This window comes from Eumetopias jubatus, unplaced genomic scaffold, assembly GCF_037043125.1.
Source record: "Eumetopias jubatus isolate StellerSeaLion01/CBP00866 unplaced genomic scaffold, mEumJub1_p1.0 scaffold_16, whole genome shotgun sequence".
Lineage (NCBI taxonomy): Eukaryota > Metazoa > Chordata > Mammalia > Carnivora > Otariidae > Eumetopias > Eumetopias jubatus.
The window spans coordinates 66,620,921-66,634,671 of record NW_028274822.1 but is presented as its reverse complement, the minus strand read 5'-3'; the positions used below and the strand labels follow the sequence as shown (position 1 = coordinate 66,634,671).

Genomic DNA, 13,751 nt, shown 5'->3' with positions numbered 1-13,751 from the left:
ATATAAGCAGGTACAAATTTAAATTCTAATTATACTCCCCCATTTACACTGCAAAAACACTTTTAATGTAGTAAAGACTTACCTGAAGATCAGATTCAATGAGAAAAATGCCCAACGCGATCACCGCATCTCTCCGTCTTTCATCCAACTGGAAGATCCCATGGAAGTCTACTGGACACATACAAAGCAGCTTTTGGACCTAGAAAATGAGACCAAAAACAACAAAAAACCCCATAGATTAAAAAAAATATAAACCCACATTCAGAATATAGGACATAAACCAGTAGCATAAAATCCCAGTGAGCCTATATAACCAATAAGACATTTTTTTCCAATTCAAAAATCATAGAAAGATCATCTCTAGCTTCTGAAATGATCATACACATGCTCCCAAAACATATATGCGCTAAGGAACCAGGACCAAGAGTTAAAATGATGCATACACGGAGGAGGTAAAGCACAATAGCTAATGTCTGCAATTCTGAGTCAGAACAGTCATGGGTCGGGCGCCTGGTTGGCTCAGTCATTAAGCGTCTGCCTTCGGCTCAGGTCATGATCCCAGGGTCCTGGGATCGAGCCCCGCATCGGGTTCCCTGCTCCGCAGGAAGCCTGCTTCTCCCTCTCCCACTCCCCCGCTTGTGTTCCTTCTCTCGCTATCTGTCAAATAAATAAATAAAATCTTTAAAAAAAAATTAAAAAAAAAAGAACAGTCATGGGTCTCTACTGCCCAGTGGTGCCCAGAAGCAGTTTACCCAAACCCACCTACCATCACAATTTCCCATAGGGTTCTTTAAAAGATCAAATGTGTGTAAAGCGCTTAGGACTATGCACAGTAGATACTAAATGCTCAACAAATATTATCTGTTGTTTACTGGATATGCCATAATAGTGGCTAGCAGAAGCAAATGGGCAATAAGTCAGCAATTTACTGAATATATGGAAAAATTTGAATTGTTTCAAAACAAAAAAATGGTAAATGTCTGACATAAAGAACTAAAAATCTAGGTTTATTATGAATAGGAAAATAGGTGATGCCAATCTTGAAAATCCCTGCCACAAGACCCTCTTAGCAGAACATTCAGATACACCAGGAGGCCCCAACCTTGCTGTTCTATGAACAGACCCAAGGAGAAGTTGCTCACTGACATTCATACAGTCTGGTGGGATTTTTTTTTTTTTTTAAGATTTTACTTATTTGAGGGGCACCTGGGTGGCTCAGTCATTAAGCGGCTGTCTTCAGCTCAGGTCATGATCCCAGGGTCCCGGGATTGAGCCCCGCATTGGGCTCCCTGCTCCGGGAAGCCCGCTTCTCCCTCTCCCACTCTCCCTGCTTGTGTTCCCTCTCTCGCTGTGTCTCTCTGTGTCAAATAAATAAATAAAATCTTTAAAAAAAAAGATTTTATTTATTTGAGAGAGAGCAAGCATGAACAGGGGAAAGGGGCAGAGGGAGAAGGAGAAACAGACTCCCCACTGAGCAGGAAGCCTGACGCAGGACTCGATTCTAGGACCCCGGGATCATGACCTGAGCCTAAGGCAGATGCTTAACCAGTTGAGCCAGCCAGGCACCCTGGTGGAATGTTTTAATGGCAAAGGACATTGAGTATAATGCTTGAGATTTGCCCTGAAAATATCAATTACCATTGCAATTTAAAAAAAGAAAACAGATTGGGGTGCCTGGGTGGCTCAGTCATTAAGCGTCTGCCTTCAGCTCTGGTCATGGTCCCAGGGTCCTGGGATCGAGCCCCACATCGGGCTCCCTGCTCAGCAGGAAGCCTGCTTCTCCCTTTCCCGCTCCCCCTGCTTGTGTTCCCTCTCTCGCTATGTCTCTGTCAAATAAATAAATAAAATCTTAAAAAAAAAAAAGAAAACCGATTTTAAAAGGGCAAATACACAAGCCAGAAAGAGAAGTACCTTCTAACTTGAAGACAGGTAATATTCTTTGTCTCAGTAATTTTCCTCTTAGGAATGATTGTAAAGAAATAATTAGAAATCTTAAGGCAAAGACTATGTAAAAGACTTTCACCACAGTGTTGTGTATATTAATCAAAAATCTGAAACAATCTAAATAACAACATTAGGAAAATAAATGATTTCACCATTTGGTGAAACATTAGGTTAAACCATATGAAACTCTGATAGTCAACCAAATTTTTGACCTACCCAAACAGTGCTTTCATAAAATCTGACCTAATAATACAGACACAAAAAATGGTATTTTTCTAAGACTAAGCAAAGACATGAACAATGTTCTAAATGTTCTGTAAATTCATGTGAGGAATGATCTGGATTATCATATACAGAAAAAGTACTGGAAGAAAATATATCAAAATGTTGACAGTTATGGAGAGGTAGAATGACCAGTGATTTTACATTTCTTTTCTTTTTTTTTTAAGTGCACTCCAAGCTTGAGCCCAATGTGGGGCTTGAACTCACAACCCTGAGATAAGACCTGAGCCAAGATCAAGAGTCAGACACTCAACTGAGCCACCCAGGCGCCCCAAGTTTTTACATTTCTCTGTGCTTTTTTTATATTTGCCAAAATATGTTCTAGAAGAAAATGTTACTTACATAATCAGGAAAAACATGTAGTAAGTTAAAAATATATACATATGGGGGAAAATCCATACTTTTATGATTAAATAGTTAAAAGAGCATAAAGTAACAAGAGAGGAACAGAAATACTAAATTCCCACTTTTCTTCAGTGTTCCTTCACTTCACAGAGGGGAAAATAAAATACAAGGAGAGCTGCAGGCCAACCACAATAAAGTGATCATTTCAGAGACTCCAGACACTTCCATCAGTGAATCACACATCTTGACAGAAAGAGTAAAGGCTCTCAAGAAACATCTCTGTACATAAGAAATCAAAAGAAGGTGAATTTATAGCAGTATGAGTCAATGAGATCCAAAGAATGCTAATTAATCAACATGGAACCAGAGGGAGGAGTCTGGGGGGGCCCTGTCAAAATCTATGTACTTTGTCTTGTGCAATACTTTATCAACACCCTGCTCAAACACACAGAAATACACAATGCCACATACCTGGCAGGCAAAACTAATGTGCTACAACATAGAATGGAGACTCAGAAACTCATCAAAATTGGCACAACCTCACTATACACAAAGTTTTCTTACTAACGGACTAGTTACCATTTATTTTGAAAATAAGTATGTAACAAGTTATATCTGCTTGGCTATCTAATAAGGTGAGATTGTTTTCTGTCTTTACAATCTCTTAGAGGATTGCCTGTGATGCACGTCATGTTCCGGTTTAATGCTTATTCAATAATAAAAGTGTTTTCTTTCTCTACTACCTTTGTGGAGAGTTCTTGGGAGATTTTGTTTGTAATTGTATTTCCCCAGCAATAGTGCCTGAAGAACTATTTTTAATGGGGTGATCAGGGAAGACCTCTCTAAGAAGGTGTCCATTAAACTGAGATCTGATTAAGAAGGAACCAGCAGGGATAATAATAATAAAGATTATTTATTTATTTGCCAGAGAGAGACACAGCGAGAGAGGGAACACAAGCAGGGGGAGTGGGAGAGGGAGAAGCAGGCTTCTCGCTGAGCAGGGAGCCTGATGAGGGGCTCGATCCCAGGACCCTGGGATCATGACCTGAGCCGAAGGCAGACGCTTAATGATTGAACCACCCCGGCGCCATTATTTATTTAAAAAAACAACAACAATTTTTTTTTTTGAGAGAGAGGTGGCGGGGAGGGGCAGAAGGAGAAGAGGAGAGAGAAGCTCAAGTGGACTTCCAGCTCAGCGAGAAACCTAATCCCATGACCCCAAGATCATGACCTGAGCCAAAACCAAGAGTCAGACATTGAACCGACTGAGCCACACAGGCGCCCCAATGCATATTTTTAAAAGGATGATAATAGGGGCGCCTGGGGCATCGGGCTCCCTGCTCAGCGGGAAGCCTGCTTCTCCCTCTCCCACTCCCCCCCTGCTTGTGTTCCCTCTCTCGCTTTCTCTCTCTGTCAAATAAATAAATAAAATCTTTAAAAAATAAAAATAAAATAAAATAAAAGGACAATAATATTTATACTCTTAGAGCTCAGAAAACAAGAGAAAAGTGTATAGAATTTCAATGAATGGAAGCTGGGTAATCCAAGAAGTAATGTAAAACTGAAAGAAAATCTGGGCCAAATAAGCTAAACATGTTTTCTACAGACAATGGTCTTATAACTTCTTTAATCCACCAACTTACTATCAGTGAATCATCTCCTATTTATTTTTTAAAGATTCTTTATTTTTTTAAAAAGATTTTATTTATTTGAGAGAGAGAGACAGAGCATGAGCAGGGGGGAGAAGGCAGAGGGAGAAGGAGAAGCAGATTCCCTGATGAGCAGGGACCGGACGTGGGGCTCAATCCCAGGGCCCTATGATCATGACCTGAGCCGAAGGCAGACGCTTAACCGACTGAGACACCCAGGCGCCCCAAAACAACTCCTATTTAACTATAACTTCCCCGAGAGTCTCAATCCAAGTAGAAAAGTTTTTCTCTTTTGAAGGAACAAGAGATGCAGCTATTCCAGGCCTGACAAAGACACCTGCAGCTGCAAGACATCAGGCATGGCAAAAAGTGAAGCAGGTAGCACCTGAAACGAGACGCGGACATATAAAGTTTAACTTCACAAAATGGTCTTGAAAATATTTCACAGCACTGTGCAAATAAAAATCAAACTTATTAAATTACTTCATTAGCAAAAAAAAATCACAGGAAAAATGGAATGTAACACTGAACTTTTCTTGGTATAATTTCTCTAAAGATATCTAGAATCCATACATGTTGGACGACTATACTGAAATGATGCTCACCTGGGCTTCAGACCTGAGGCCCTCTAACATCTCCCAAACGTACACAGAATCAGAGATGGAGAGCTGGAAGAAGTTGCCTGAGGCCCCCTAACATTTCCCAAATGTACACAGAATCAGAGATGGAGAGCTGGAAGAAGTTGCACACTCACCTGCCAAATGCCCCCTTTCAGGCAGATTGTGTGTAATCTTATTCTTGTTTAGTAGGTTAGGCAACTAGGCCCAGACAGGTTAAGTACAATCTTAGACAACAGGCTCTTAACTACACCCTCTCTCTGACTTTTGTCTCTCCCTACTCCAGTATCACCACTCCGGGCCCATACACCTCCAATGGCTCCCCATCCCCGTGAACACTCAATGCACACTCCCAACCTGGCAAGGAAGGTCCTTCCCAACTTCCCCTGAACACCCAGGCCCCAAATACAGTGCTCACTTCTCCCTGCCTGGCTTCTTCCATGGTCTTCACCCATCTGCGACATTTCATTCAACCTGCCTTATCTCTCCTATAAAAATTCAACCCATCTTTCCAAGATCCATCTACACTGTCTCCCGCTTCTCAAAGCTTTTCTAGACCTCAGCAATGTGCTATGATCTCTCCCATCACACCTCTCAATAACCCACCAAGAACAACGTACTTGATAATTATCTTTTTGAAAATCTTATTTTGGAATTACTTGTATACTTTTCTTCCACTCACTGCAGACAGGACTGTGTCCCCCTCATCCTGTATCCACTGTACCTTATATGTTCCAAAAACTTAACTATTTAGTGGAACTAAAGGGGCCGGTGTCACAGGGATTTAATGGGATGAGAAGGAAAGAAAAAAGAAAGAGGACCACTAGAACCTAGCCTTCCTACTATAGGGTTTAACTATGTTGTGACATTTGTCATATAATCAGTACTGGGCACAGTGCTGGCAAGCAATTGGCACTGAACAAATATTTGCTGCATCATCAAATGAATGGAAGATGGAAGAATAATCAAATGAAGTCATGTATAAATACAGTCACACCCTCACAATCCTTATGATATAGCTGGAGTTAAACAACCAATAAAAATGACACAACTAGTGAAGAACACAAGTCAGAAACCAAATGATGAAAGGCCCCTGAAAGCCTGGCACCAGGTCTAGGCTCTGACGCAAAATGCCCTTGGAAATTGGGACTCTTGCAGGGAAAAAAAAAAAAAAAAGTGAAGATTTGAACCCAAGTGCTATAGAAGTCATCACATATCAGGTAAGGGAGAACCAGTTCTGGTGGGCACCAGTCTCCAAATACTAAGTGCTAACAGTTACTGAGCATCTATCACATGCGAGGTGCTGGTTTGTATGATCTCACCTAATCCTTACAACAGTGCACTGAGTAGATATTATTTATTATCCCCATTCTAAGGATAAAAGATTGAGACACAGAGAAGTTACAGTCCTAATTCAGAATAAAGCATTAACACTACAGTTTTAAAAATGAAAAAAAAAAGGCAGTAATTTTTTTTTTTCCAGAATTTTACAACAAACTAACAAGTTCGTTGTTTTTAGGGGGTAGAGAGGAGTAGATCCTGTCATTATAAAAGGTCATTAAGCTCAAAATCTGACAGAGATGGCCAGGGTTACTCCCATTTATAAAAAGGATCTATGGGGCGTCTGGGTGGCTCAGTCAGTTAAGCACCTGCCTTCAGCTCAAGTCATGATCCCAGGGTCCTGGGATCCATGCTCCTGCCTCCAGCTCCATGTCTGGCTCTCTGCTCAGCGGAGAGCCTGCTTTTCCTTCTCCCTCTGCCAGATGCTCCCCCTGCTTGTGCTCTCTTTTTTCTCTGTCAAATAAATAAATAAATAAATAAAGTCTTTAAAAAAAAAAAAAAAAAAGGATCCAGAGGGGCTCTGGGCAACACTTTGAGGAGGTCAATAAGCCAATGGACCACAAAGAGGCAACAAAGGTAACTTACTTAGACTTTGCTAACTCTTGACAATATTTTAACCCAAGGGTATTAAAAGAGAGAGACCAGGGCACCTGGGTGGCTCAGTCAGTTAAGCATCCAACTCTTGATCTCAGCTCAGGTCTTGATCTAAGGGTCATGAGTTCAAGCCCCAATGTGGAGCCTACTTAAAAAAGAGAGAGAGAGAGAGAGAGAGACCACGAGATGAATTTATTTATTTTTTATAAAGATTATTTATTTATTGAGAGAGAGAGAGAATGGTAGAGAGAGAGCATGAGAGGGAAGAAGGTCAGAGGGCGAAGCAGACTCCCTGCTGAGCAGGGAGCCCGATGCGGGACTTGATCCTGGGACTCCAGGATCATGACCTGAGCCAAAGGCAGTCGCTTAACCGACTGAGCCACCCAGGCGCCCTCAACTCTGTATCTTATCACATAAACAAAAGTAACGTCCTGGCCAGCTTGGCAATGCTCACAAAAGGCCAAGCCTTTTCCCAAAATGCCAAGATAACACGCGTGAAGCAAATACAAAAACAAATATATAAATAATGAGGAAAATAAAGTGCACAGATATATTTCAGCAATTTAAATCAAGGGCGGGAATAGCTGCCGGTGGATGAGATTGGAGGCAACCACATCTCCGCTAGGTGCAAACTGCAAACACAGGCAGCAGAAGAGAAAATCTGCAGTAAGGAGTCAGAAATAGAACATTTCTGCCCTCTGGGGGAGCAAACAGCTAGTAACACATCAATTCTGAGAATCCTTAAGGGCATCGAGATAAACAATGCGGCCATAATAATCTTCTTAATGCACATAACTCACGGCCCTGAAATATTCAAGGGCTCTTTCCTGTCTCATCAATTCAACGTAAACTCTGAGCCTGGGACTATATGTGAAGCCACCTGCTTTCTTCTCACTCTCATCTACACTCTTCCCTTTAAATATACTGTATTTCTGCCGAATCCTATTACTGTTGTTCCTCATTTTCCTCTGTGTTTTTGCTCTATTCTATCTGAAATGACCTTCCCTTGCCGACCACTCTTGGCATTTACAAATGTCCATCCCCATCACTTCCAGGCCTTCCTTATTCAGAATCTCAGCTGAAAGTAATCTCCCAGCAAGTACGCACAATACTTTCACTTTCTTAGAGCATGTTTCACTTTTTTACCTTCTATTACTTTTATACTACCTGTCAAGAGCCACGGAGAAAAGGTGTGGGGCCCTCAGAAAAAATTATCTGTAGCTCCCATTCCCACAGCAGCAGAGTGCAAAATGGCTAAATATCTTCTCAGGGGAGTTTTATTGAAAAGCCATATTGTCCAACACCACTTCCTTTATGGACAGATAGCTGGCCAGTCCCCCGCCTATCACTGCTTCTACTTATCTGTAAATTAGTTGAGGGTCAGAGTTGTGTGCACACCTAGTAGAGCCAACTGTTGAAAGAAAGATACCCAGAGCAGACACTGCAAGAAGCCAGTATCCAAGCAACAGTACTGCAAGTATGAAGAGAAACTTGAATTCAAGTTTCCACATAGCAGAAAACAAGAGCACAATATCATACGGCCACTTCCGCCTTGTAGATTTTTTGGTTGTTTAATTCATAATTTAACATAGCCAACCATGGTCAAATATCATTATCTTAGAATCAAAAGTATAAGGTCCCCTTTTATGCTTGCAGAGTTAGCAAGAAAAAGTAAGTAAAATCCAACAAGAGTGAAACTATAGATAAATATGCACAAGGCATCTTGCTGATGCTATCTACCATAACTAAGTATAGTCCTTTGAAAACAGCTGGGCAGTAAACATCAAGACCCATCCACCATTTAACAGAAGAATGTGATTCAGAAGAAGACAAAATTCTAGATGTACAAAGATGCTGTTTTACAAGGGAAAAACTAAACAGTCTAAACAGAGAAATGCTTAATTATGATCAATACAAAATATGACATGCAGCCATTAGCATAATAAATATGGGCTATTTTTGAAAAAAGCAATAAAGTGAATATAGCTAAAGACTAAACAAGAGATCTAAGAAATTAAAATGCTAATGCATTAAGTGTTAGAGGCTGAACTGTTTCCCCCCAAAATTCATATATTGAATTCCTCATCCCCAGGTACCTCAGAATGTGACTGTATTTGGACATAGGGTTTTTAAGTTAACACAAGGTAAGTAGGGTGGGCCAGTCCTATAAATCTGACTAGTGTTTTTATAACAAGAGATTAGGATACAGACAGGCACAGAGGGAAGACTATGTGAGGACACAGGAAGACAGCTATCTCAAGCCAAAGAGAAAGGCTTCAGAAGAAACCAGCACTGCTGACACCTTCATCTTGGATTTCCAGCATCCAGAACTATGAGAAAATAAATTTCTATTGTTTAAGTCGTTGTTGTACTTTGTTAACAGCAGCCCTAGCAACCTAATATAGTTAATATAATATAGTTAATGTGGCATGATTACAGGTAAAGATTTTTTTCTTCTTCCAATTTCTTCTTAAAATATTTTAGAGCTGGTTTAACAACAGTGGTTCTAGCATCATGAATTCCCTCTACTGACACTAATTTTCTCTCCCCTTACTCTATAGATGGTTGTTTTTAACACGGCCTCACAAAGGAAAGGGAGTGAGGATGGAAATTTTCAGCTTCACGATGCTGGAAAAAAAAAAATGCCAATACCATGGTTTTTACTCCATAGCAAACCACCCTAAAGGAGTGGATAACCATGAATTCCAGAAAGCCACTGCCCTGAGCATCAGAACAGATGTTCCTCCAATGAGAGATAAGAGTTAACCAGCTCATCTTCTGGAGCACATCGGTCCACCAGGGAGGCTCTGGAATGTCCCTAATGCTGCAGTGCCATTTAAACACCACATCGAGTTAGCTAAGACACCTCAAGATTCTAGCATTCTAACCAAAGAAAAGAGAGGATATTTTAGGACATGGAAAAAGATTCTGATCAGAGCCTCCTGAGGGTGGAAAGAGGGGTGGGAGAGCAGGAATGCTGCCTACTTTTCAGCTCTGCCAGGAACTCTCCATATTCCAGGGTTCAGGGTCCATTAGTATGGTACAGGCCAGACGAGGAAAGGCAGAAACAGGTCACCAATATCCTAGACACAGAGGAGTATAACCAGGAAGATCCAGGAGGAAGCTTGACAGGGGCAGCTCAGTAACATTCTGAAGACAGATGAGAAGGAGGAGAGCAGAGCAAGACTAGCAGGCAGAAAGAAATTGGAGAGAGCAAGACTGGAAGCCGATCATACTTGGAGATTCCACTGTAGACAGGGCTCTCTTCTCTATTTCTCTCCTCTCACCTTTCTCCCAGAGGGAGAGGGCTGAGGGCTGTGTGAGACGTGATCTCGAGAAACACAAATGATGTCCTCAGGGTGGCTCACAATCCTGGGGGTGGGCTTTAGGGCTGCGGTTCCAGTCTTAAGGGCAGCCTAGCAGGAAAAGGTCAAAACTCAGATATGGATCAGAGAATTGACACCAAGGAGTCTTGGGTTTGACTATCTGAACATGGCAGGAGTCTGGTCACCAGACCTGTGATATAAGAGTAGATCGGGTACTTACAGCAAGTCTGACTTGATGCTGATCACCTGAGCAATCTCACTAACACTGTTTCTTATTGATCTGGCCTACCTAGTGTGTATTAATTAACAGTAGGTGCTCAACAAATGTTTCCTGAATGAAAGAGTGAATTAATTAAAGGAAAAATAAAATTTACTTAGTAGCAATAGGCTAGCTTTCACAGCCTGGGATGTGAGTGGAGTAAGGAAACACCACTGTGGCATGTAGATAGACAAAGACAGGGAAAGTTATGTCGTTAATGTGCCCCAAGTGCCATAAAAGCATGTCAAGGCTGCCTGAGTCACCCATGTCTGAGCTGAGATGGCAGGTCTAGCTCAGAAAACTGAGGTAATCTCAGCCCAACCCTATCTGGACCAAGCCCCACTCAGGCCTCTGCCTTCTCTCTGGAAAAAAAGGAGAAAGAAACCAGAAACAAATAAATGAGAAAGAGAGGTTTTTGTTGGAAAACCACACCAACACTCATCTCCCCACTTAAGTCCCCACCTTCATTATCCTGGTGGGTACTCAGAAATTCCTTTACTCTTAAGAACCTCAAGAATACTTCCCTAGGAATGCTGAGGGCTTATTGCCAATTGTTTTAAAGTAGCGGGATGTAGTAAACAGCCATATATTATATGACTAAATAGTAGCAATGACCCCTAGCATAATGAAGTCTCAAGATCCCAAATGAGAATAAGAGGAGTCCACATATATCTAATGGAATCAGCCACCTACAAAAGCCTTCTTTAAGAAAGAAATTATTTCAGGGTCTCCAAGACTACCCACACATACACAGTTGTACTCATAGCTAAATTACAGTAAATTGTATTACAGCGAATTTATCAGCAAGAGAAAAAGACAGGTGGACTCTGGAGAAACCTGTGCATAGGCTTCCTCGTGTTCTCTCCCTCCTGTGAAGGTATACACCCAGCATGCTCCCTTCTACAGCAGCAGACAATATAGTAACATGTATGTTATGTTTGTACCTAGGGAAGTCCATTAGAGACATAGCATCCAAGGTTTTTATTGATAGACACAGGCACAGTCTGCTTAGCAGCCATCAAAACTCCAGATTCCCAGGAGGAAAGCAGGCAATCATATTGTTTGTTAAGAGTCTAGGCACAATGAACCACCCTTATCAATTAGAAAATGGAGGGAACAGTTCAAGTGTCAAGTTCCCAGATGTAAGCCAAGGACCAACCTTGCAAGCAATCCCTTCTGAAGATTGCAGCCTCAGGCTGGCTCTGTTAACTCTTTTCTAAAGTGATTTGTAAATGTTGCCAATGAAACTGAAATATCTCCCAAACTAAGAGATAGTATTGGGAAGCTGCCAACCTAAAAGCTATATTAATGAGTTGTGAAACTTATCCTAATTTTGACAACTGAAGCAGTTACTATAAGATACAAAGCTAACAATGTTGCAATTACAGAATGTTCTTGTGATTATGGAAGAAGACTGAAGAAGGCCAGTTGAGCTTAAGGTGCATTTCTCAGAATTACTGAGTGGGAAAGGGTGCCCTGCTAGAGCTGCAGGACTGTCTTCACCCAATTCCCTACAATCTCTTCTCTCTTGTCCAAGTCCAGCAGGCAAACTTCTGATATGCTTTTTAGTCCTCCTACTAAGAATAGAATGTGCTGACTAGCAGGCATGAATTTGATTTGATAAGCCAGCACTGTGATCCATTAGTCAGGCTCATTCAATGATAACAGTTCTCAATCATTAGGTACTCATGTGTCATTTTATTGATCTTCATAATACTCTTAACAAGCACTGTCCTTGTATTTTGCAGGAGAAAGCCAAGGTTCAGATTGGAGAACTGACATACCCAGAGTCACACTAACGTAAGCAAATGATACAGGATTTAAATTCAGGTGTTCCTATCTCTAGAACTCATATACTTTCCATTCTTTTGAATTCCTCCTTCAATTAGAAGTCAAGTTGGCATCAATTTCCCAGGACCTCCTCATCCTGCAGGTAAGTGAGAAATCAGACTTAAGAAATAACAAAGCCAAGGACACTATGCCAGAGAGCCTAACAGCATTTCAGCCTCACTCCTCACCAGAGCCACAAAACTACTCTTTTACATATATTTATTTTATTTATTTACTTGATAGAGCGAGCGAGCACAGGAGGGGTAGCAACGGAGGAGGAGGGAGGGGCAGGCTCTCCTAGGACCCTGGGATCACGACCCGAACCGAAGGCAGACGCTTAACCATCTGAGCTACCCAGGCGCCCCCATAAAACTACTCTCAACTGCAGCAGACAGGTCTCCAGTCTCCACCACTTTTCTCCTACTCTTAGACAACAGATCTCTTTTCACCTGCCAAAAACTGTATGAAAAAAGAATCCCATCCTTGGGGCGCCTGGGTGGCACAGTCTATCGAGCAGCCGGCTCTTGGTGTCAGCTCCAGGCCGGATCTCAGGGTCGTGAAATCCAGCCCAGCACCGGAGTCCGCTTAAGACTCTCTCCTTCCTCTGACCCTCTCCACCGTGCACACGCAGATGCGCGCGCGCTCTCTCAAATAAATAAATAAATCTAAGAAAAAGAAAAGGAAAAGAAAAGAATATCACCCCTTCAGTGCTAACATACTATGATACTATAATTCTCTGCCCACTGACAGTTCATTCCCCCTTCCCTGCCACTGTCCCTTCTTCAAAACAATCTCTTTTACCCAGTCTAACGCCCCCTCTAGATTCACAGAAAAATAACGCGCGGATTTGCACTTCAGAAAGCACTTTCAGATGTACTATTTCATCTGCCCTTCACAACAATGTGAAGCGGGAAAGGTAGGTAAGCACCCCCATTTAACGAGAACAGCATGTCTCCAAGGTCACGGAAAAAAAAGCAGAGGAAGTCGGGAGCAGAGCCCCAGGTTTTGACTCTGGTCCTCCGCTCTTCCCACTGCTTCTCCCTGCCTGCCGCCCCCGCCCTCGACTCAAACCCAGGCCTGTAGCTCACGTCCCTCCCACGCCACCCACCCGCAAAGTCCCCACCTGCCCTGTCCACTCCTTGTCCAAACCACCCCCATGACCCCCCCTCTCTTCACCAGCGCCCTCCGCCCATGGGCCTCCTCACCCCGCCAGCTCCCTCCGCTCATGTACCCCCTCCTGTCACAGGCAGCTCGAAAGCCCCGCTCGGCCTCCCACAGACCCTCGCCCCGCCTACCGCTTCGCCACCCCATACCCCTTTCTCCTGTCAGCCTGCGGCCCGAGCGGCCAAGGCTACCTTCTCCAAAGATGCCGGTCTCTGCACGGCCAGGGAGCGGGCCAATGACAAGACCGTGTTGAAATAGAAGCCCCGCGAGGCGCTGGAGCCGGAGCCGGAGCCGCCGCCGCCGCCGCTACCGCCGCCTCCGCTTCCCCGGGCCGCGGCCGCCGCCATCATCGCGCGCGCGGCGGCGCTGCCCGCGGGCTTCCCGCACCCGGCCTGCGAGC

The 13,751-nt window shown here is 43.0% G+C and overlaps 1 protein-coding gene across 1 annotated transcript in view; it reads right to left on the bottom strand.

Moving 5' to 3' along the window:
* PI4KA (phosphatidylinositol 4-kinase alpha) overlaps window positions 1-13,720 on the bottom strand; it is a 112,016-nt gene extending 98,296 nt beyond the window's left edge. Inside the window, exons 1-2 of the mRNA XM_028094920.2 lie at window positions 13,543-13,720; window positions 83-199 (exon numbers count right to left, since the gene is read on the bottom strand). Of these exons, the coding sequence (XP_027950721.1) occupies window positions 83-199; window positions 13,543-13,701 (276 nt within the window). The 5' untranslated portion in view covers window positions 13,702-13,720. The remainder of the gene's footprint in view (window positions 1-82; window positions 200-13,542) is intronic.
* Between the last annotated feature and the right edge of the window lie 31 nt (window positions 13,721-13,751).